The sequence below is a fragment of the Mustela erminea genome, chromosome 3 (assembly GCF_009829155.1).
Source record: "Mustela erminea isolate mMusErm1 chromosome 3, mMusErm1.Pri, whole genome shotgun sequence".
Taxonomy (NCBI): domain Eukaryota; kingdom Metazoa; phylum Chordata; class Mammalia; order Carnivora; family Mustelidae; genus Mustela; species Mustela erminea.
In genome coordinates, this window is record NC_045616.1 from 150904062 (window position 1) to 150929207 (window position 25146).

At 46.7% G+C, this 25146-nt stretch overlaps 1 protein-coding gene across 2 annotated transcripts in view; it reads left to right on the forward strand.

Moving 5' to 3' along the window:
• The first annotated feature begins 19075 nt into the window (after nucleotides 1-19075).
• MYO10 (myosin X) overlaps nucleotides 19076-25146 on the forward strand; it is a 212994-nt gene continuing 206923 nt past the window's right edge. Inside the window, exon 1 of one of the 2 annotated variants that reach the window (XM_032337728.1) lies at nucleotides 19076-19624. In XM_032337728.1, coding sequence (XP_032193619.1) covers nucleotides 19604-19624 — 21 coding nt within the window. In that variant the 5' untranslated portion in view covers nucleotides 19076-19603. The remainder of the gene's footprint in view (nucleotides 19625-25146) is intronic. The other variant, XM_032337727.1, reaches the window with a different exon arrangement.

A 25146-nucleotide genomic window follows, 5' to 3' on the forward strand; every position in this document is an offset into this window, starting at 1 on the left:
TATTTATTTGACGGAGAGAGAGAGAGAGAGATCACAAGTAGGCAGAGAGACAGGCAGAGGGAGAGGGAGAAGCAGGCTCCCTGCTGAGCAAAGAGCCTGATGCGGGGCCCGATCCCAGGAGTCTGGGATCATGACCTAAGCCAAAGGCAGAGGCTTAACCGAGCCCCTCCACCCCGGCATCCCTCAGAGTAGCTTTTAAAGAAAACGAACTTTTAAAATTTGCCAAAGGAGAGCAGGACTATTATTTCCGAGATTGCTATTACTTCAGACACTGGTTGTCTTACTCGAATTTCCATAAAATATTTATGTTAAAAAAAATCTAAAAGGATGAGGCATGATAATTGAGTTTATTTTCATTTTATGGATCAATCAAAATAAAACCTTCTTAAGTCTACATCAGACCATAAGACTGAAGTTTATACTGATTTTGGATGAAAAAAAATATTTTTTTGCCTTTCATAACAACATCGATGACATAAAGCCTATCATGAATTCTTATTTTACTCCTGTTAACTTGATTTGTGTGATGTGTGACATTTACTGACCTGGCCTTCGTCTGCCTCCCTCTCTCTCTGTCTCTCTAAGATAGGATATTTGTCATTCATTTGAGAACGGCAATGCTGAGACGATATATGATGAGAGCCTGAGTCTGCAGACTCTTTCATTTGCGTACTTACTTTCTGAAGTGCATTCCTTCACGGAATCATGGTCAGTTCCACCCTTCCTAAAATAATACTATGGCACGTCAAGATCTACCTCATCCCTCCCCCACTACCCTAATTGCACATAAACCCACTGTTGTAGAATCTGAGAATAGGGGGCTGTCGGGGCTGGGTAGGTAATTTACGGGGCCCAGTGCAAAATGAAATTGCATGACCCTTTGTTCAAAATGCCAGGAAAAAAAGTGTCATTATAAGCACTGACTTGAAAAGCTTTTTCTTGCTTCTGTGTTCTCTCTTGACCAATCATGGTAGGTTTTTTTTTTTTTTAATTTTACTTATTTATTTGACAGAGATAGAGAGATCACAAGTAGGCAGAGAGGCAGGCAGAGAGAGAGGGTATTTCACTGTCCAGTCTTATGTTGTGCAATGCCAATTTGGAATGTAGAGATCAGCGTTTGAGTCATGCGAAATCACTGAAATTCCACAATTCATATTTTGTTGTTTGTGCACGTGTCATATGTATTTTGTTCTTACAAGAACGGTGGAAATGCTGCCTAAGACCACATTGTTTTCTTTTCCCTTCTGGCTGCACACACATTTTGTCCCCACCCTCTACCTTTGGTTTACTTATGAGTAAGGAAAGACAGGATGAGAAAGCAGCTACGTATTCCACCATCTTCCCCTTTCCTTTTAGCTAGTCACTTTCAGCATAAAGAGTTGGTGACTACAGGGAAGTAACATGAGCAGGAAGGAATACGATAGGCTTCGTTGGTGCTTTGTGTTTCTTAAAACACCATCACTTTCATTCTGCATTCGAAGAAAGTTTACATTTGAGCAGAAAAGAGGCCACCTGGGGCTGTCAGCAACCCCCACACCCATTTGACTCAGTCATGGACGTGACACAATTACCCTGCACTCACTTTGAGTCTCACTGGACTCCTGTGGATCCTGGGTCCTCCAGGATTTTGTGTTCATAGGGCATTATGAATACTATATGCAATCAGGGCAGCAAGGAATGGCTGAGAACACTCATACTGTGTATTCTCTGCTCAAAAGCTCCATTGTCCAATCAGACTTCCTCATAAAACCCAAGTTCAAAGATAAGGTTGCTAAGAACATCAACATGGTGGCAGCAGAGAATTAAACCAAGCATGGGGCTCTTCTGAGCATGGGACCCTTTTGAATGTGGGCTCTTCTAAGTATGGGGCCCTGTGTAATGGCACGGGTCTCATGGCCAAGAAGCTGACCCAATATCTTATTATGTTGGAGCTCAGAGGCTGTTCATGTGTGACAGGTAGGCTGCAAATGGTAAGTGGGAAATATGGCAGATCCTGAAAGGCTAACTACAGAATAACCATATAATCCAGCAATTCCAATTAGAAGTCTATATCTAAAACAATTGAAAGTGGAGACTCAAACAGTTGTACACCAACGTTCATTGCAACATAACTCACAGTCGTCAAAAGGTAGAAACAACCCAAAGGTCCATCGACATGTGAATGGATAAACAGAGGTGGTATATCCATACAATGAAATATTATTCAGTCATAAAAAGGAATAAAGTTCTGGTATATGCTGTAGCATAGAAAAAACTTTGAAAACATTATCTTAAATGAAGAAAAAAAGAAAAGAAAGAAAGGAGAGAGATAGAAGACAAACCAAAAACAGACTCTTAAGTATAGAGAAGAGATTGTACATGGGTGGAAATGGGTGGGGGATGGGTGAAATAGAGGGTAAGGATGAAGGCAGGCACTTGTCATAATGAGCACCGGGTGATACTTGGAAGTGTTGAATCACTATATTGTAACTTGAAACCAATATTACACTGTGTGTTAACTAGCTAGAGTTTACATAGAAACTTAAAGAAAAAAATTGTCTTACGACAAATAACATGGGATTTCATTCACATGAAATATTTAGAACAGGCAAATTCACAGACATAAAACAGAATAGAGGTTGTCAGGGTTTGGGGGATGGTGAATGGAGTTACTGCACAGTGGTTACAGAGTTTCTGTTCAGAGGAATGAAAATATTTTGGAAGTAGGTAATGGTGATGATTGTACAATGTTGGGGATGTACTTAATTTGTTGAATTATACACTTAAAATTGTTAAAATGACAAATGTCACATGATATATATATTTTACCAAATAAAACTTGTTTAAATAAATGAGTAGAAACAAAAACCAATCTGATTAAAGGATGGGCAAAGGATGGCTCTCTGGGTGGCTCATTTGGTTGGGTGGCCAACTCTTGATCTCAGCTCGAGTCTTGATCTCTGGGTTGTAGGTTGGGGCCCTGTGTTGGGCTCTGGGCTGGGCATGAAACATACTTTAAAAAAGGGGGACAGAGGACCTGAATCAACATTTTTCCAAAGAAGACATACAAATGGCCAATTGATATATGAAAAGGTGCTAAGGTCACTAACAATCAGGGAAATGCAAATCAAAACCACAAGATCTCCCCACACACTTGTGAGAATGGCTATTATCGAAAAGGCAAGAGATGACAAGTGTTGGTGAAGAAATGGAGAAAAGGGAATCCTGTGTATTGTTGGTGTGAATTCAAATCAGTGCAGCCGCTGTGAGCAGCATATGGAGCTTCCTCAAAAAGTTAAAAATAGAGCTACCCTATGATCCAGCAATCCTGCTTCGGAGTATTTATCCAAAGGAAATGAAAACACTATGAGGAAGGGATATCTGCACCCCCATGTGCATTATACCAATTATACCTAATTGTCCATCAATAGATGAATGGATGGAGATGTCTCTCTCTCTCTCTCTCTCTCTCTCTCTCACACACACACACACAATGGAATAAAAAACATGATAGCTATAGTTACTAAGACTGTTTTGTATAACTGAAATTTGCTGAAGTGTAGAACTTTAAATGTCTCACTATTTAACTATCTCACCAAAAAAAAAAAGGCAAGATAAATATGTGAGGTGGTGGATGTATTAATTAACCAAATGATGGGAATCCTTTCACAGTGTATTGAGTAAAGTAGATTAACCTTTCTATAACATAGGTGAGCTGTATCTAATTAGTTGAAGGGTTTAATAGAACAGAGCTTGACCTCCCTGAGAAACAAGGAATTCTGACAGCAGACCGCTTTTAAATCCAGACTGCAGCTCTTTCCTGGTCCCAGCCCATCAGCTCACCCTGCAGATATTGGAGTTGCCAAAATCATGCGAGACAATTTTTAAAAATAAGTCTGTGGGGGACACCTGGGTGTCTCAGTCAATTAAGCACCCAGGTCTTTATTTTGGCTCAAGTCATGATCTCAGGGTTGTGAGATGGAGCCGCAGGTTGGGCTCCATGCTCAGCGAGGAGTCTGCTTGAGATTCTCTCTCTCTCTCTTCCTCTGCCATTCCCCCCGCTCATGCCCTCTCTCCTTCTCTCTCTCTCAAATAAATAAATCTTTAAATTTAAAAAAGTAAAAAATTAATAAATAAAAATAACACACGTGTCTGCATCGTGTGTTAGCGTGTGTGCCTATCTATCCCAGAATGTACAGAATGTACTCTAACGCCCCAGAATATACAGAAATGTGACACAGTAGACTTGGGCTGGAAAACCTTAAGTGAATCTATTACATTGAAAATATCTCATAAAAGATGTACAAAGCCTTGTGACCATAGGGATATATTATCGCAATCCGTCCCAGGCCCTTGAAGACGCTGCAGCAGGGAGAGGCCCTCGAGCATCAGCTGAGTGACCTCCTTGTTCAGTTCCCCTTGGTCCCATCTCCAAATCTGGAGGCTCGCTCTTCTCTGAAGCCCTCCTTCCTAGTCAGCCACCCTTACTGCACGGCCCAGGTACTGTACGTCTTCTTCTCTGAGCAATGCAAAGCCATCTCCCCAGTGGTGCTCCTGCCCTGCCTTTCTGCCCTCTTTCCCCTTCAACTGTGCTGTTCCCATGAGCATCCAAACATAGGTGCCTTCTCCATCTTAAAATCAAACCTCTTTTGTCTTTGTTTCCTACCCCAAGTACCTCTCCATTTCCCTGCTTCCCTTTATAATAAAACTCCCAGCAAGTCTCTGTTGGTGCTCTCCTGTCTTCTTCTTCCACTGCCTCTTAGACCCATTCCAATCAGCATAATAGAAAACACAAGACGTGGAGGACCCCAAGGGCCTTGGAGCCCCCACACCAGCCCCACACAGCTAACTTCCTTATTTCAGTGAACAGGAAAATAAGCGACTGGTAAGATTTTCTGTTTTATTTTGAGTTCACATATGGCTGATCTTCATCACTGGGAAGCCCGGGGATGTTGAGACGAGAGTGAATTCTTACCCAGATTGGCCTTGAAAGGGCTTTGCCTATGCATTTGCTTAAAATTAAAATTTTCCCTGGGTTTTCCTGAGCCACTCGCTAAGGCTGCCATAACAAAGTTCCTGGAGTTGCGTGGCTTAAACGATGGAAACTTCTTTTCTCATAATTCTGGAGGCTCAAAGTCTAACATTGAGGTATTGGAAAGGTTGGTTTCTCCCAAGGTCTCTCTCCTTGCCTCGCAGACAGCCACCTTCTGGCTGTGTCCTCGTGGGATGCTCTGAGCACACCCACACTCCTGGTTTCTCTTTGCATGTCCGAATTTCTTCTTCGAACAGAACGCCAAGTCATCTTGAATTAGGGCCCACCTTAATGGCCTCATTTTAACTTAATAACCCTTCTAAAGCCTTACCTCCAGGTATGGTCACATTCCAAGGTACTGGAGGTTAGGATTTCAACATCGGATTTTCAGGGCTCACAATTCCACCCACAACAGGTAGTACAAATTGAAAGTTTAAACCAGAATAAGAACCACTTGTGTTTATGAGATCTCGGGAGAGTTTCCATTTTTTGCCCCACATCGAGGCCTAAATGGACACATTTTCTGGTCAGCATCTTTGGCAGCGGCTGGGAATTCTCAGTGCTGTGCATTCCTGAGGGTGTCATCCTTTGAGGATCCCTGCTTTTCACAAGAGCCTCTGCTGTGACTCACAAAGTTTCGTCCTGCATTCCTCCTTGGCATGGGGCATCACTTGGCTTTGTGGTTTTGCCTTTTCTTCCTCTGGGCCTTTGTGGATTCTCCTTACTCTGTTATGGACAGATTGATGGATTTTTAAGAAGATACACTTTTGGGGGGTGGGGAATAATTTTAGGTTTACAGAAAAGTTGTAAAGGTAGTATGGAGAATCCCTTTCATTCTGTTGACATCGTAACCTTGGCACATTTGTCAAAATGAAGAAACCGGTGTTGGTCCATTCCTATTAACTAAACTTCAGACTTCATGCAGATTTTGCTAGCTTTTCCACAAATATGCCTTTTCTGTTCCAGGATCCCACAGTCTGCCTCCTTAGTTTGTAACATTTCTCCGTCTTTGCTTGTTTCTGATGACTTTGACAGTTGAAGGAGTACTGGTCAAGCATTTTTATAGACTGTCCCTCAATTAGAATAGACATGACTTTTAAAGGACGCCTCGTGTATCACACCCAGCGTGATCAAAGTGTTTGTGGTGATACAGGATACTATTTTTTTTTTAAAGATTTTATTTATTTATTTGAGAGCGAGAGTGAGAGAGAAAGCGTAAGTGGGGCGGAAGGAGCAGAGGCAGAGGGAGAAGCTGAGCAGGGAGCCGGACACAGAGCTCGATCCCAGAACTCTGGGAACGTGACCTGAGTTGAAGGCAGATGCTTAACCGACTGAGCCATCATGCTCTCCAATATTCAACACGGTGCCAGAAGAGGAAGTCTCTACCCTCTGATTCCACAATCTACCTGCCCAATCTACCTGCATATTTTTTTTTCCTCCTAACATTTGCCAGGGTTGGTTTTTCTTGCTTAATTCAGAGTGTCCCTTGACTAATGCACAAACCGTAATATATTTCCATGCCTCTTTTCCCACCGCCCCCAAAATGTTCTTTTCCAGCAACACTAAATTCATTATAGTCTTAGTATATTGAGATTCCTGCAAAACCCCTCATGACCTACCCCGTTTGCTCCGTTCCCTGCATCCCCTCAGTGCTGTAACCACAGATAATTTCATTTCTTGCCAGGTATTGTTTTCCGTCTCAGTTTCTCTTTGTTCTGGGCAGGGATCAGGGCAGGGGGTTGGATATGAGAAAGCAGAGGCAGAAGGTGTGGAAAGGGAACGCTAAGTCCCAGAGGGAAAGCAGCTGAAGAGGTGGGATTGTTTCCAATCAAAGGGAGTTGTGAGAGTCACCCAGGAGAAAACTGTGGCCAGTGTCCCACCCCAGGGGAGTGCTGTCCCTACTGTGAAAACACAGACACAAATGCAGAGCCAACCTGGAGAGTAGGCCCTCCACCCTCTGCCGACTCCCTTGCAGAGGTGAGGGAAACTACAGAGGGAAGGAATCTTGTCCTATTCGTAGTCTAAAGAAACAGAAGGGGGGCGCCTGGGTGGCTCAGTGGGTTAAAGCCTCTGCCTTTGGCTCAGGTCATGATTCCAGGGTCCTGGGATCGAGCCCCACATAGGGCTCCCTGCTCAGCAGGAAGCCTGCTTCCTCCTCTCTCTCTGCCTACTTGTGATCTCTGTGTATCAAATAAATAAATAAAATCTTTAAAAAGAAAGAAAGAAAGAAACAAACAAACAAACAGAAGGAAGATAACAGTTTCGAGTACCCCTGTGTATCAGGGGCTACATTATGTGTTTCTTATCTTACTTAGTCCTTAACAATCCTCATAAATAGGTGGCAATTCCCCAACCTCACACTAACCAGATCCACGCACAAGTCATAAAGCTTGCAAAGCCCAATGGTAGAACCAAGTTCTTTCTTTTTCTCTGAAGTCATGGTCTTTCTAGGGTAGGACAGAAGAAGGAACATAAGTTTGAGAGATCTCCTGTTCCTGTGTGCCTCTGATCAACACTGAGAAGATGGACATTCTCACACTGAGCCTGGGTTTCCTTCTGTATAAAACAAGTAGAATGAAACCTTCCTTGCAGAGTTGATGGGCGCATCAAACAAAATGCAAGCAACGCACTGAGAGCAGCGCCCAGCACAGTAGCTCTTGTTAATACGCCTTAGTCCTTACTCTTTGTAGCAGTGCTAGAGGTACCGTAAATATCATCAGGCTTAGCCCGTTGACACGCAAGTGTCTTCCCTAACAATACCATCACTCCTTCATTATCACCCGTTCATTTATGCAGCAGTGATAGACATGCTTCTGAGTGTTTGAGAGACAGTAGGAAACAGACAAATCCCCCGTTGTCAGGGATCTGGTGTTCTAGACAGTCAACAAGTCGACCAGGGATCAGCAAATCTTTCCTGAAAGGGACAGCTCCATGGGCCATAAGGTTTCAAAAACAGGCTCTGGGTCAGATCTGGCCCGTGGGCTGCCGTCTGCAGACTGAATGTGTCAGATCATTTCTAAGAGTGATGGAGGCTCTGAAGAAATCAGGGAGAGCAGCGTCGTACCGTACGGCAGCTGTGCTGGCATTGAATTCCACGGCAGATCCGATCCCACCTCAAGCCGAACCCCAAGTGAGGAGAGGGGGCAGCCTGGCAGAGGGAATGGCGGAGTGGAAGGTGAAGAGACATTGCTGGTAAAGGAAACACATGTGCAAAGGCCCGGGGCAGGTTCAAGCTCTGTGGCCTGTGTGCTCCAGGTGGCCAGCCTGCTGGCTAGGTAGGGCAGAAAGGCCAGAAAGCAGGACCTCGCAACGCTAAAATTAAAACTAGTAGATAAGTAAAATAAACAGAAAGAAGTCCCTTGCAGCTTTGAAGGGCAACGGTGAAGTGTGGATCTACACCTTAAGCAATCACTCTCCCCGCTGTGGAGCAGAGCAGTCATTTGTGACCCTGACCGTGAGGAGCGGGAAAGGGTTTGAGGAAGAAGGAGAGCAGTGGAGACCCCAGAAGACAGAACACCTGGGGTTTGCTTTGCTGTGAGGACCGTGGGGGGTCCTGGAGGATGGTGTGCCTTCCTTGAGAGATTGAAAGGGGGGCTGCTAGAACAGGTTGTCCGCTGGCCAGAAAGGTCTGCTAGAGAAGAGGGTGCTGGTGGGGAAGGATGATAAGGGGAAGAAAGGATGGTCAGAGAGAACAAGGAGGTGCTATGGCCTGGTGGGGGGGCACGGGCAGTAAAGCTGAAGCTAGGACGGAGCTTTGAGAGGGAAGTGGGCGGAGCCCCCATCTGGCTGTGTCTGTGATCTCAGTGAGAGTAGGTTCTCCAGTCCAGTTTTTCTGTATTTTCTTCTCTTGATGCCTTCCCTCTGGTACCCAACCTCCCACTGACCCTGCGTTACCATGGATACACTGCCTCTCTTCACCCTGGCCCTTGCACCTGGTGGCGGGTAGTGGCCAGAATCCCTTCCCCGCTCAGATCTGCAATACTCTGGCTTTCAGCTAACCACGAGTTACCCCGGTACAGTCAGCAGAGCAAGCGTGCACATCGCCTGATCTCCTGGTTACTAAGGAGCTCAGCCCGCAGAGGGCATCGACTTTGCCAATGCACTCGCCCATCTTCCTGTTCAGCTCAGGATCTCCTCTCTCCCTGACATCTTCCTTTATCTTCCTCCCGCATCCCCCAAACGACCTTACCCCTCTTCTCCAGGGCTTCAGTTAATCTCATCTCTTGCGTGATGGTTTAACTACTGGTAGAGCCACCGGGAGTCTTTCTCCTGCCTCCCACAACCTTCTGCTTTCTCAGCAGATCTCCCATGTTCACTGCTTAACCAGAGCCCAAAAGTTGCAATGCAGGACTTACAGAGTCCTGACCGCCGCCCCCGCCAAAGCGGCACGTGGAATAATTTATGAAATAGTAGATGTAAACAGGGCTGTGCTCATACTGGGTTGTGACAACAAAAGGGTAAATTGTCAAGAATTTTCTGGGCTGGTGGTTAAACACAGCCATTATTCACCATGAAGTCACATAAACTTGCAATTAAATGAAATAAAAACCGTGAATGTAAATAAAATAAAAAAATAATAAATTATATGAAAGCCAAAAATAGTAAATACTCAACACTCGTTGTTTCCAAATTATTCTAGCACACTTTTACTATTACCTATGCCCTCAAGGTGGTTATGTCTCTTGTCTCTGCGTGGTGGAAATAGCAGCTAAGAAGGGGTCTCTTCTCAACTCCACGTTCTGTGAATCATGGTGAGAGCTAGAAATCAGCCATGGTGAGAGCATTCACACCGCAGAAACTGGCAAGTGCCATGGTGTGATTCAGGGCTGTCTGCTGCCCTCCCCAGTCAGCTGTCAACACTTGCTAGCGTACCGCCGATTGTAAACCAGCTTAATACAAAGTTGTAGCAAACTCTCTGGGTCTGTCTCCTAGAACCACACGCAGGCACACACGCACACACACACACTCTCTGCCCCAACCATGAGGGGCTCCCTTGCCTGAAAATGCTCTTCATGCCTCTGGCACCTTCCACGTGCCCTTGGCCGGGGATGTGCTTTCCGCTCTGCTTCCCCTAGAAGACTCCTACTCATCCACTGAGCCCTGGGTCCAGGGCAGCTCTCTGCGAACTTTTTCCTGACTCCCTGTGTTAGTTGGCTAGCACTGACATAACAAAATACCACAGGCTGGGTGGCTTAAACAACAGAAATTGATTTTCTCACAATTCTAGAAGGTGTAAGTTCAAGATCAAGGGGTTGGCAGGTTTGGTTTCCCCTTAGGCCCCTGTCCTCGGCTTGCTGTGTCTTCTCCTGGATTTCCTGTGAATGCATCCCTTGTGTCTCCTTGTGGGTCCAAATTTCCTCTTCTTATAAGGACACTGGTCCTGTTGGATTAGGGCCCACTTTAAAGACCTCATTTTAACTTAGTCACATTTTGAAAGTCTTTATCTCCAAATTCAGTCACATCATAGGGTACTAGGAGCTAGGACTGCAACATAGGAATTTTGGGGGACACAATTCAGCCATAATGCTCCTCAGGCTTTACTCTTTTTTTTTTTAAGGTTTCCCTTAAAATTTTGCATATGCTTCTTACTATAGACATTTTCATAGTCATTTCAAGATTATCTTTTAGTGTCTCTCTGCAACTGGTCGACTGATTTCTTTAGAGATCCTGTCTTACTCATCTTTGTATCTCCTAACACCTGACAACACACATACACAATAAACATTTTTTTAATAAATGTTTAAGAAAAAAAGAAAAAGAAGAGTAAATGAAGTTCTGCTCTTACAGAGGAAATGTGTATTTTATTTTTGAAAATAAGGATAAATTTATGATCCTAGAGGTGTCACCAAGAAGTCAGAACGGGGCCAAGAATAATTTTTTAATTGCCCATGTCCTTGTTATCTAGGGATAACATCTGTGAAGCGTATTTGTTTTTTTTCTTGCAAAGCTCTCTACACCATTAATTTTAACAGATGTGAAGAGCCAGGCAGCTGTTCCCTAGTATCTAATCTTTCCTGCTTCTAAGTAATAAGTTTGTAGCTGGGTCAAGAAAAACCCAGAATAAATATTATATTTCTCAGTATTCCTGCAGCTGACGACTAAGTTCTGTGCAGTAGAATACATACAGATGCGCTGTGCAAATGTCCGGGAAACTGCCCTAAGAAGCAGCGGACGGGCTCTGTGTTCCCTCTGCCAGTCACTGTCCCTCTCTGCTTCCTGCTGTGTGGAAAGCTCACGCTCTCTCACTGCAAGCCTGAGAGCCCACAGTGGACACTGCAGAGTGTCCCTAAAGACTTTATGGAACATCGCAGCCCTCCCGGCTTTGTTTATGAAAGAAAAGTAAACTTGTCTGCCTTAAACCATGGTCTGTTTTAAACTGTTGCACCGTGCAGATAAAACGTGTCCTTGTGTTTCTTATCCACATTTCCACATCAATACATATGGGTAGTGTGGTGGATTAAAAATGCCCCAGAGCAGTACAGTCTGGTGGTCCCTCAAGAAACTTAAACATGGGGTTACCATATGACCCAGCAATCGCACTCTTAGATGAACTGAATTCTCCCAAAGAATTGAAAACAGACACGGGAGTCCTCACAGCAGCACGACTCACCTCAGCGAGAAAGTAGAAACAATGAAGACATCCATCCACTAGCAAAGGGATTGACAAGAGGAGGTCCATCCCACAATGAAATATTATTCAGTCAGGAAAAGGAACGATGTCCCTATAGTCGTGTTACTGCGGACCATCTTGAAAATATGCTGATGAAAGAAGCCAGTCACAAAAGCTGTGTATGATGCCATTTATAGGAAATACCCAAGACAGGCAAAGCCATAGACAAATTGGTGGTTGCTGGTGGCTGGGGGTAAACAGGAATCGGAGGAACTGGTTAATGGATATGAGATTTCCTTTGGGGGTGATGAGAATATTCTGGCCAGGGAGATGGCCACACAACATTGTGACTGTGTTCAACGCTTCCAAGCACACTGTGAATGTATTAAATGCTATTGTGCACTTTACTTTTTTTTTCTCTTTAAAGACTTTATTTATTTACTTGAGAGAGACAGAGATATGAGAGAAAGCACGAGCAGGGAGGAGAGAGAGAAGCCGGCCCCCTGCTGAGCAGGGAGCCGGAGGCAGGGCTCCATCCCTGGAGCCTGGGATCAGGACCTGAGTCCAAGGCAGGTGCTTAACTGACTGAGACATCCAGGCTCAGTCTATTGTGCAATTTAGCGCTATATAACTTTAACACACACACACATACACACACACTCTCTCTCTCTCTCTCCTTCCCCCAAAATGGTCACAAATTCTATGTTGCTTCTTCCACCTGGATTGACCTTATGTCGGGTTTTGACCAATTAAACGTGGCTAAAGCAATGCCATCTAACTTTTGAGCAAGTTGTCCAAAGTTCTTGCGAATTCTGCCCTCTCCTCCCCCGGAATGCAGAGACCACTGCAGTGTGAAGAACCACCATGTGCAGAGAGCGGCCCAGCTGTTCAACCACCAGCTGCCGCCCAGCGCCCGGCCGCCGGCTGCCACCAGAGAGAGCGCCAGTTGACTGCCCTGGAAAGCAAGCCCAGGCCCGCCAAAGTCAAGGCCCAGCCTCGTGAGGAGGCTGAAGTCACGTGGGTCTAGGTAGCTCGTGACCCAGAAGCAGGCAGCTAACCCAGAGTGAGCTGCTCTGGGCACTCGCCATAATTCACCCCACCAGTCTGCCTGTGGCCGGGCACCATCAGGTGTCCGGGTCGCCAACTGCCGTAAACAACTCTGTCCTAGACATTCTTACACAAACCATGCTCGGCGCTTATCTGATTTGTTTTCTAATACTCTCAAAGCACTTGCCTTTACGAGAAACCTTAGGGAAAAAAACATTCCAAACATATTCTTCACTCATTTAAGAAGCAAGAGCAGTAGGGGCCATTTCAGGCTGTTTCAGGTGGGAAAAACAGCTTTGCCACGTTGCCAAAAAGAATGTGCATCAGATTGGCCTTGATGTAGCCCATGAATCATACCCCCCAAGTTTCTCACCGGAATGCCAACCTTAGGCTGTTTTTTTGTGCTGTTCTTCAGGCCTACCCTTAAGGTATATGAACCCTCTGTACATATATAAATAATCTGATTATAATCTGTATTACAAGATTCATGAGCCCATGTGAGGTATAGTGAGTGATTCCCCCATGAAGATCTAGAATACTGAGCCCTTCAGTATTGGTTTATTGCTGGGCATGAACACTGGGTCTTCTTAGGGTCCACGCAGCAGCTCTCCTGTTGGGAGCCAGGGGTACAGCCGTCCTGTGTGAGGAGAAGGAAAGTCACGCAAGAATAGCTCGTTAGTCTCACTCAGGAGGCCAATCCCTCACAGTCCTGTGAAGAAAACATCGCGTGGGCCAGCAGGAGAACCCAAGTGGCCATCCTCCCTGGGACTGAGGTCCTGCCATGGGCCCCGGAGGGACCCCGATAAATGCCTGGATGTCTGGATGGCACCGCGTGTATGGCAGAGGGTCAGAGAGTGCCCCAAAGGGAAGAAATGAGGACCAACCCCCCATGGGACTGATCCGAGGCCACGGAGTTTCTCCGGATGGCACAGCCGGCCCCCGACAGTGGCAGGCCCCGAAGGAGGACTTCGACCACCTGGGGAAAAGCACCTCCCGACACGAGGCCCCACTGTCCCAGAAGTGACACCCCTCGGAAGGCACTGGCACCTCGCAGACAACAAAACCCACTTGAGAGAATTCAAGCAGGAGATTGCTGAAGGGTCTTACAGAGCTGGCTGTACCATTGGAAGGGCAGGAGGCGTGGGCTTGAGATTTCCAGAAACGATTCTCAGATCCACCACCTAGAATGGGTCTGCATGATGCTGCTCCAGCCAGACGGACAATCGCCGCCCCATGCCCCAACCTGACCACCCAGACCCTCTGCCCTGGCTGTCCCCCACCCCCACCCCGGGTCGCCCACATAGACGCGCCTCCCTGCTTCCCCAGGTGAGACGCTGAAGGGCTGCATCCACCTGGCCGAACCGCAGTCACCTGTGTGGGGCCAAAGAAGCTTGAAGATTGTGCAGGGGTGAGCGGGGTTGACAACGTGAACTCTCACCCTCAGCCGACCGAGATCGTCCTCAGAAAGATGGGGGGCACCTCTGAGTGACAGAGACCTACTCATGGAGGCCCCTGGATTCCGGATTCCCTGAACAAGAAGAGGCAGGTCGGGGGAAGGAAGGGCGTGAGGAGAGTGAGGAAGGTTTGGTTTGGGCGCAGGAAGGAGAAGAAGCACCTGCTGGCAGGCAGGCGACAGGTGTGTGGACATACGTGGCTGCGACTTCTCAGAGCATGAGCCACGGACGCATTTCTGAAGAGACTGTCACCGACGATGGGCGCAGGGTGACGACGTAAGCAGGAGGAAGGGACACGCGCCTAGAATGGACCATATTTCGGGATGGGGGGGCGGTGATGGAGAAAAGGAGCCTGCCAGAGGGGCCGAGAAAGAGGCCAGTGAGTTGGGGAAATTGGACAAAGACAGTCTTATCAAAGCTAGGTGGGACCGGCTAAGCGGGGCGGAATTTTCAGGGCCCCCGGAAAGAGAGAAAAACAAAAGTCATTAAGGATTTTAAGACAACACAGCAGAGAATTAAATCAAGCCTGGGGCCCCCTTCTGAGCCGAGGGTCCCGGGCGCCTCACTCTACAGACCGCACACTCAGGAAGCTGGCCCCCAAGCCGAGAAGTGGAAGAATTCCAGAGGAGGGGCTGTGTCCGGGCTGGGTGACGTTTGAGAACAAGCTGTCGAATTTGATTATGTCAAGGTCACGGTGATCTTCGAGAGCGTGGAATTGCGGGCACATATAGCTGATCATAAGGGGCTGCGGTGCTGAATGCTTGGAGACGAAGCGGAGAAGGGGTCAAGGCAGGGGTCTGAAGATGGCCCGTTTTCAAGGAGGATAGACCCAGTCCCATTTACTGGCTCCATTCACAGGAACGGGGGAAACGGCAAGAAGGGGCAGTTCGTGAGGGCACGAGGTTTGGAAGTGGCAAACACGTGATTAACAGATCGGGAGACAGGAGCAGCTCTGCAAAGTCAAAGTCAGCCTCCGGGTCCCTCTGGAGCAAGGAAAGAGAGGGAGCAGGAAGATACCAAGAGATCAAGGGAGAAAGGGCGCCGGCACAGTCTCTCTCCATGAGCAGACTCTGTATCATCCCGGAGGGTTTCAAGGATTTGGTTACATTTATCCCATTCAACAGAAGCAGGACCAAGCGCTTTAAATGGAAGTGGATGGATTTTAGGAAAACCACTCTGCGTGTACGCGTGGGACATCAATGTAGAAAGCGTTCCTGCTCTAGTTTGAAGAGATGGAATCTAGTTAGAATCGGCTGTCTGTGGACTGTCCCGCTTCTGAGGAGGTAAATTATAGCTTTAGCCCTTGTTCGTGGGGTTTAGGAAAAAAATGACTGCCAGCAGCTTAGTTTTTTGAGTGTCTTATCCCTTGTGCTTTATTTCTGTTTATTCTTCTGTACTTGTTCAATTCTATCAGATTGGAAAACATTTCACATATTTTCACTGCAGATTTTATTCTTTCTACAGAAATCTTGCACAATCATTTTCCATTTCATATGAGAAAAAAAAATTGCCTTCAGGATTTTTGAATTGCAAGTTATCAGAGGTAAACAAGCCAACAAAACTCTTGTCTAAAAGTTTAAAAAGAATTTTAAAAATGCTCTTCCTTTTTTTTTTGTTCAAAAAGGAACACATTTGAATTTTTAAACACCCAAGACCACAAGTCAACCGAAAGGACCACCACTGGTTAGTGAAGCACGAAAAACAGGATTTTAGAGTTGTGTCAGTTCTCAACTTCTAATTTGTGTGAAAGAACCTTCCTGAACTTTCCCTTTCCATACCTAGTAATTAAACCATTACTCTGACTGGAGCAATTAGAGGTGAGTTTTTTATAAAAACAGAAGTGATGGAAAAGATTCTACACATGAAGACACAACCAGATTAGGAAGTGATATCAGCAACAGAACAACTAAAAAGAACTCCATTGGAAATCATAAAGGAGCCTAAGACAACACACTTCAACTAAAAACAAACAAACACATAGTGGAAAATAAAAACAGAGGAAGATTGTATTACCTCACTCACGCAGATACCTACATAATTCTTCCTTAGAGTGGAGACCTGTTCCCATCTGTATTGGAGTGGTTTATCGTGGGCTAATTTTGGCAGCTAAATAAGAGAACGTAATCTGAGGTGGGTTTTTGTTTGTCTGTCTGTTTGTTTGTTTGTTTGGTGTTTCATTTTGAAAACGAAAAGTTAGCATGGAGTCTTTGAGAAATAAGGATAATTGAGAAGGGAACTTGGCTTCTGAGAAATGTGCCCATTCTGGCTTTAACATTCCGTTGAGCCTCTGCCTGTCAATTCTTAGGGGGTGGAGTTTACCCATTTTAGCCCAAAGGGCTTTGCCCAATGGGTAAGGCAGCTTCTTGAAAGGAAGCACACAACTTTTTAAAAATGGTAAGGGGTTAGATATTATTAGATATTCTTAGAAATCTATTGATTTAAAATACTTCCCTTCTCTGTTCAACTTTGTCTAAGCCCTTGTAAACTGAAGATCATCCTTTGAAACAAAGGATTCCACCACAAAGACGAGTTAGATCTATCTACAGATAGATAAATCTAGACTAACTATAAAGTTAGTCCTATCTGGATTGCTTAAAATAACAGGCACTTGGTTGTTCAGCACAGTCTTACTGCTACAGTTCATCTTTACACCTTTTGGAGAATGTGTGTTTATACAGAAAATCTGATGAATTCTGACAATGGAAAGCAGTGATTCTCAAACTCAGAATTGCCTAGTTGGGTGCTAACTAAAATGTCAATGTATTTAGGCACCCACCCCACCACCCCCACCCCTCACCAAGACTGAGTTGTATTTTTTTTGCGTTTTTCTTTTTTTAAACATCTGTTTCAGGAGATTTTGATAAGGTGGTGTAAACTTTTTCAAGAAATATAATTCGGTAAAATTCGACTTTTATGTATTGGACCTGGCTCACAATTCTTTACATGAGTCAAGGTGGGGGGTAATTATTACCTAAATCTTCTTAATCAACAGGGAAGTGACTTTAAAAAATTCATGGACTTTGTTTCTAAGCAGTTCTAGGATTACAGAAGGATCGGAGGGGAAGCATCCCTTCACTGTCCCCCTCTCTCCAGTCGCCTCTAATATTCACATGTTGTATTAGTGTAGTCCATTCGTGACGATTGATGAGCCAGTATGGGAAAGTGACTTTGAAATGACACGGCCAAGGACATACAGTACATTACTGACTGGGTGGTTGCTGGGAATCAAGCCACACCTGCACCCTCCTCGCCTGAACAAGCGGCCTGGTAATTTCTCCTGAGAGATGTTCTGTACAGATTAACACCATAATGACTGTAATTGTTTTGCACCCCCCCCCAACCTCTGAGCACAGGTGGCAGCTTCCCTCATTTGACTAAGCACTTTGGCTGGTGCCTGGGTCCTGCCTCCATCTTCGTTTTCTTTGCCACCGGGGACACAAGCTTTAAGGGCTTCAGTATGTCCACCTGTGAACCAGGGCACACGAACACTAATTTACACTTTGACTCTTTCCAAAGGCAAGGGGAGTGGGTCTCAGGACATTTATGCCAGAGCACTGCTCTGAGGTTCAGGTTTTAAACACACTTGGATTTTTCCCAGAAGGATTAAAAAAGGATGTTTCATCCACTCATTCTGCAACGCAGGTGGGGGATACACATTTTAAAGCTCAGTTTCCCCCTGTTGAGGAGCTTCTAGTCTCCCAACCAAAGAGAGACAGGACACCAGTAAAAAGACCCTTAAAACATACAGTTTCCTCAACAGTGTTAGGAATAAGGCACACCAGGTGGTTAGGTAGGGCTGGAGGCTGGATGAGTGGCCTGGCGTTTTGGGGAAGGCTTCCCCTGGAAGACGTGACTTTCTGATTTAAGCTTTAAGGATGAGTAACAGTAGGCGAATCCCCCGGAGAGAGCCTCTCACACCACTTGTGGTGAAGAACCAGTCGTTTTTGTTTCCAATTTGCAGGATACCAATAGTAGAACCCTGCTGTGCAGGGTATGACTCACTAGGAGTCTGACAACACCAAAACTGGTTTATCCCCGGTTCAAAGAGTCCACCGATCATTCGCTTGGTGGTTGTGGCATTTTTTTAAACCTATGAAAGTTCCTGGACCTTTGCTTGCAGGTTTTCTACCTGTTACAGACAGGCTCCAGTTTGCAGGCCAGCACAGGGCCACGTGCCACCCTTTGAGGGCACCTCGAAGTTCGTTGGAAATGTCCCCACTGAATTCCAGTCTGCATTTTAACAAGATTCCCAGGTGATTCCTGGGCACGCTCAAGTGTGAGGACCTGCCCTAGAGGAAACAGTATCAGGTGGGGCTGATCCTTCACCCATCCCACTCGCCTTTGCCTGCTTCCTTTAGATCTAGGAAAAGGGTTACATTTTTTACGGCGCAATTGGCCCTGTCCTCTTCCAGGTTACAAAACGGCATTCTCCCGCTGCTAGGAAAACGTCCTTTAACCTGACGGCAAGAGAGAAACTCAACACGGGAAGGCAGCTTCCAGAAATTCTGAGGAGCCTCGGCTCCCCGCTTTGATCTGGCCCCACAGCCGGGGCAGTTCGGCCGACCGCGCTTCCTTCCCCGGGGTCGCTCATCTGCCGATCTGCATTAATGAGATCCGTGTAGAGCCGGTTCCAGGGGCCGCTGAAGATCAAAGGCACAAAAGAATCCCCCAACCCCTCCTCCCCGGTGACTACTTGGTCTCAATCACCAGAGGGTAGAGTCTACTCCCCCGCCCACTCCTGGGCGGGGGGGCGGGGACCGGAGGAGGTACAGCCCCAGCCTCGCCTTCCCCTCCCGCAGCTCAGGCCGCGCTTGCCCCAGGCCGAGTGGGCGGGGCCGGCCCTGCGGAAGCGCGGGGCGGGGTTGGCTTTGGGCCGGGCTCCTGGAGGGGAGGGGCGAGGCGGCCGGGACGGGAGGGCCGGCTGAGTGGGCGGGGCTCAGCTCCTGGCGGGGCGGGGCGGGACGGGGCGCGTGGGCGGGGCGAGCGCTCCTGTCTGCGAGTCTCGAGCGGCGGTGAGCCGGCAGAGCCCAGGCGCCCGAAGCCTCACCGCGGCGGCGCTCGCGCGGGGAGAGCCACACCGGACTCGCTTTGTGGCCGCTGTCCCCCAGTCGCGGCGAGCGCCTCCGGCAGGAGCGCAGAGGGAGGGGGCGCGCTCCCGAGACCCCCGCCGCCCTCCCCCAGCCCGGGGGAAGAATGTGTCACCAGCTGTTCTCCGCTCGCGAGCGCTGCGCCCAGAAGTAAGAACTTGGAGGCAGGGAGACAAAGGCTGCAGTTGGGACGGATGAGTTAGAGACTTGGGTTTGGGCAAACAAAAGGTGCGAAAGACGAGAAGGGGGTAAGGCCATGGCAGCGGGGGAGCCCCGCGGGCTCGGGTTCCTGGGAGTCGCGCCGTGACACGCATGGTTTCCCCGGACCGTCTGCTGGGCTGACTTCCGCGAGCCGGACGCGGGACTCGGGCAAGTCGGGGAGCGCCCTGGAACAATGGACAACTTCTTCCCCGAGGTGAGTGCGCTCGCGCCGGCCACCCTGCCGGGACCTGGCCCCCGCGCGCCGGGAGGGATCTGCCCACCGCGCCGCGCGCTCGCCGGGGACCCTGCCCAAAGCCCGGGAGGGCGAAACTTTGCGGGAGTCGCCTGAAATCACACCCCCCCCCGACCCGGGAGTGTCGGGATGAGTAAGCCGGGGCAGGTTTTGTTTGGTCCCGCGCTCCGGGCGGTAGCGAAGGTGAGCCTCCTTCCGCGTGGGTGGCTGGCTCGCGGGTGTCCCCGCGGCGCCGGGGCGAGGTGAGGCGCCGGGCGCCGGGGCCCGACTGCCTGGGTGCGGGAAGCCCAGTAACAAGTTCAACCGGGACGTGCCTTTCTCCAAGAAAGTTCTGGTCTGGAATTTCCTTTGCACAACGTGCCGGCTTCCTGTGAGAGGGGCGCAAACCCTTCCAGAGGAGACGGCTAAGAAGTGCGAGAAGGCAGGCGGGGGTTTAATCATTCACTGTGTCTCTGCCTGCGGGACCTTTGGAGTCCGGGTTGCAGCTCTCAGCGAGATGTACCCGTTCGGGGTTTGAGATCATTCCAGAGGGGGAGACCAAAACATCATGTACTTGTGCTGACGGGCTTGGCCGGATTTTGAATTCGAATTTAAAGAAAGCCGCGTAGGGCAAACCATGATTATTTTTAAAGATTAAACTGATGCCCCGTACAGGGTCATTGAGGGAGGGGACACCACGGTTACGTGAAAACCCTTGACTCGAGAACCTTTTTCCCCCTCCTCCCTGGGATCGAGAGTTACAGTGGTTTCTTGGCGTCTTCTCCTTTCTTGGTTGTGTTTATTTAATAGATTCTGTTTAAGTTTGAGGTTTGAAGTGGCTCAGAGTAAACTTAGTTGACTTAAGGGAGCCTGATGGGACTTTCATTGAAAGCCAGGGGATGTTTTGTGAATCCAGGACCGTTTGGAATCTTTCAGCAAATGACATTGGTTAGGGTTTGCCTCTGATGGTCAACTTGCTTTATCAGACTTAACTGGATATAGTATTTCAAGTCATTCAGCCTACTGGATGCTTACTTACTTTATTCTCAGACAACTGTTTTTAATGGCCAAAGTGATATATTCTTGGTCATAGTAATGTCCACTTTTTTCAGTTGTATTTCCTATGTAATCCCCACATTTGCTGTGAGAGGAAGGGTGGAAAGGAATGAGTCATCCATTAATTCATATTGTTACTTTTAAAGAAATCTATGGTTAAGACTATAGGTTTTTTTTTTTTTTTTAAACCTATAGACTTTTGTTTTCATGACTGGAAGAAAGCACCAGAACTTTTTCAGGAGTTGTAGGTTAACCAACTATGAGGGTCCAATGGGCTGCGTTTAATTGCTTTCATCTGTAAGAAAACCTAGGCTCTGCCTCCACGACACTAATTCATAACTTTTTTTGGTTTTCTTTTTGTCTTATGGTTCCCTTGGGAAAGCTCTTTGATACAGGCTTTGTTTTCGGTTTGTTGGGGTTTCACTCCCCTTGAAGCCTGTCTGTGGACCTCGGAGGTGGGGGGTGGTGGTGTGTGGCCTCCCCTTGGGGAGAACTCTGTCCCCTAGTGCAAGTGGGGGGAACTGCAGGATGACCTGCGTCAGCTGTAACCTGCCCTCACCTCCTTTCCTTGACATACTTTTTCCTTATACCATATTTTGTTCAATGTAAGGAGACCTGGTTGTTGTATATTATTTTAGCGATTCGTATATAATATTGAAGTTGGCCTTTGGCCATCATTTACACCCCCTTCATTTCCTGGATGATGAATCTTAATCTAAAGACTTTAAGTCATTTGTCTAACCTGGGGAGCTTATTGCAGAATCCAGAGCTTTTTTTTCTCTGTTGTTGGTGACTTGAAATAAATTTGCATTTATTTAAAGTTATGCTTTTAATCTTGTGTTGTATTTGTATTAGAATATTTCTAATTAACCTTCAAAGTTCCACCCCTGATTATAATCACTTTTGAGTGGGAGGCCATCAAGGCCGGAGGGGCAACATTGTGCTGTGTTAATTGGAGACAAACTCTTAACCTAGGTCCTGTCTCTCTCTGTTAGTGTCTTGTAACAGACCATCCTTTTGTTAAATTTGGATAAATTATCCAGTAAGAAAATCATGGGATGTCCTGTTAGAATAGAGACAGTAAGTGTGGCAGTGATATGCTTCCAAGGACCGCCAAACTGTAGAGACTCAGCAGTAGTGTCCTGGTAACTGGCATCTTTGCTAACTTTTTGTCATTGTGATTTAGGCATAATGACTTGCTGCTTGTTGGACAACAGTTTGAAGCTAACACTAGCAATTGAAAAAAATAAAATAAACAAGATGTTGCATGTCTTATCTTTATGTGTGTATGGCCAGATAATAACAGAATGGGGACTTCTTGTGACTAGCAGCTGCTGTTTAGGGCTGGGCCAGAGTTTCTCAAACTGGGTGCCATTGACATTTGGGGTCACTTAATTCTTTGTTGTTGGGAGGCTGTCCTTTGCTATCCCCAGCCTCTGCCCACCAGGTGCAAGTAGCGCCCCCAAGCTGTGACAACCAGAATGTCTGGGGACGTTGCCAAATGAGCCACGGGTGGCAAAATCACTCCCAGTTGAGAACCCCTGAGCTAGCCCATGGAGCGTTGCCTCGTGGAATTAATTCCTGTGTGTGTTGTAAGCAGAGACTTCTTGCCTGCACTTGCCTGCTTTAAATAGCATCAGGCCTTTTCCTGCTGACCACTAAGATGCGTGGGAGGCTTGTGCCATCCGCTGATGGCTACTAACTTCCAGACGTTCCCCGGGATTGAAGAAGCTGAGTGCCCCACATCACCCCCAACAGAGTTGCGCTTCCTTCATGACCTTACATTTTTATGGCTCCTCTCACTTAAATTGTGTGCATGCTTCTGGGAATACGTGTTTTTTTAGCCTTTGAAAGTAAGTTGTTAAATTTACTGTAGGCAGAAACGAAGTTGAGGTATGTCTATAACCAGCAGCATTTTTTTTTTTCCTTAAAAGCAAACAGAAAGGCTCGACCAAGTGGCAAGAATGTTTTGCAAACATGTTGTTGTTATTTTGAAGTGGATGCTGTTTCCATGTCCCTGGGGCCAAGTACAGCGCGGAGGGTCCTAGAGGGGCCAGTAAGCACCAGTTGAACACGTAAATGAGCTTGACTTTTCTGTTTCCTATTTTAGGAATAGGTGTGGCCTACTGGCTGTTCAAACAAAAGATCTTTTGAGGATTCTTAATGGAACTTACATGAATGCTTTGATTTTTCAGAATATGTAAAACGTACACGAGTATGAACCCAAATACAAATATAGAAAGCAGGTTATTACCGTCTTAAGATTTAAATTGCTCCTGAAGACATTTCCGCTGCACCTATTTCTTACGACCTGGTTCGCCCTCCAGATGTTAGGTGCAATCCCCTGCCTTGTTTCCACTTAATTTGCCAAGGTGTCTTGGTTTTTTGGTGGTTAACCTGGAGCTGTTCAAATATCTTTTTAAGCTGGAAGGAGTTCTGGAGCCTATTTTTCCTCCCCTTTTCATAGTTCTTTTGTTTTGTGTTATATCTTATTCATTGTCTTGGTTAAAAAAAGAAAGAAGCCTTATTTTGGGGCGCTCCTTCCCTCGTCCCCACATCATCTCTCAGGGACTTCCTTGTTCCACCAGTTCCTGAAGGTGACCCCTTTGACCACTATGAAGTAGAATCAGACCCTTTGCTGGTATCTTCTGTTCTCACAGTGGAGTTACGGTGCCTTGCCTTTTCTGCACAGTCTCTACAACTTTCTATTGTCAAATATTCATTTTTAGGCCCCTGCCGGTTTGGGGATAGCAGAGCCCCCAGGAGCAGCTGCATGCAGGACACTTGTTGCCAGCAGGGAGCCCTGATCCCCGGGGCCTGGCAGGCAAGGGCTGCTCTCCCCAGATCATGTGGCCTGCTGTTCTGGCCTCTCAAAGCGGGCATAGACTAGCGGCATAGACCAGCGCGAAGGGAGGAGAGAGCAGTGTTCGCTTCTCCAGCGCCGCTGGCTTTGAGTGGGGTCACCTCTAAGGACCTGAGCCTTGAATGTACTCTTCTGTTAAAATTGGTAGGAAATAGGGTACCTTATTTTTTCTTTTTTAAGTTTATTTTTTATTGAAGTATAATTAACATATGGTGTTACTAGTTTCAGGTGCACGGTATAATTCAGCAATCTCCGTGCTCATTGTGATTAAGTGTACTCTGTATCCCCTTCTGTCTGTTAGGGATACCTTATTAATGGGTTTCAAAATTTTGCATTCAGAGTAACTACTACATAACATTTTCATGTCCTCTGCAGGGAACATTCAAGAATGAGCAACCAGTGACCTCTATGTTAAGCTTGACAATACTTCCCCGTGCCTGAATGCCCCTAGTTGGAGTGAAAAGATGTGGCTTTTGGAAACCTGGCTCTACCCCTCTCCCCCGCGGGATCTTGGCTTTTTTGACCTTCCTGGGCTTTATTTCTGTGGGTATAATCATATCAACCTTGCATGATTATTAGAATTTGAGATGAGATTTACTTGGCACATGGAGCTTAGTTATAGTAACTAAGTAAGAGTGAGTGGCTCTTGATGGGGAATGGAATTCCAGTATTCAGTGGTGCAGAGAAACCTTGGCCTTCGGGCTGTTCCCCAGTATTATTTCTTTTCCTAGATTGCATTTATTCTCTCCCTTTCAACCTGTAGACTTCTGGCACATTTTCCCTTTCCAGAGTTCTGTCTGCACCATGTCCGTATTGCTAATAAAATCAGGCTCACATTCCGTCGTCCGATTTTCCAGGCCCTCTGATCTTGCAACTCTTTATTCTTTTTTCCCATGTGAGTTCTGTTCCCGAGGATCTCTTACTGGTCCTACTCCATGCTTTTGTGCGCCCGTCCTCTCCGCTGATCGGATGTCCTACCTGGCTAGCTCCTTTCTTGAAACCATCCCTGACTGACCGGTCTAGTTTACGGTGACCCCTGCCTCTCTTTCTTCCCTCTGAACTTGGCTCCTCCTCTTTCTGCCCTGGTCTTGTTAGGAATTTACCCTGGTTAGCCAGAGCTTTACATATCTTCTTCCTTTTCCCCCTTCTCAAGTGAATAAACAGAGCCTCAAGAGGTTGACTATCCCATTTATAAGTTTTCTCACCTCATTTGCACAAAGAGGTCCTTAAGGAAGGGATCTTCTCTTTCTATAGCCTTTATTTACCCCTTAAGTACGATGCTTTTAATGTTTTTCCTTGATTGTAGAGCATTTTATAATTCTTCGAGGTCAATAATCAATATCACTAAAGTTTACAGAGAGCTCCATGTACCAGGCATGTTCCTGAATACTTGATACTTAGTAGCTCCTTGGATGCATTTGACAGCTCTTGGATTAAGTCCCCATGAACAAAGAAAGTGAGACAAGGAGGGGTTATTAAGTAAGTAGCCCAGTGCCCCACAGTGAGAAAGTGATCATCAGGATTTGAGCGCACATTTGTGTCCCCAGATTCTCTGAACTCCTCACTGCCATTCTTGTCTGTCCTG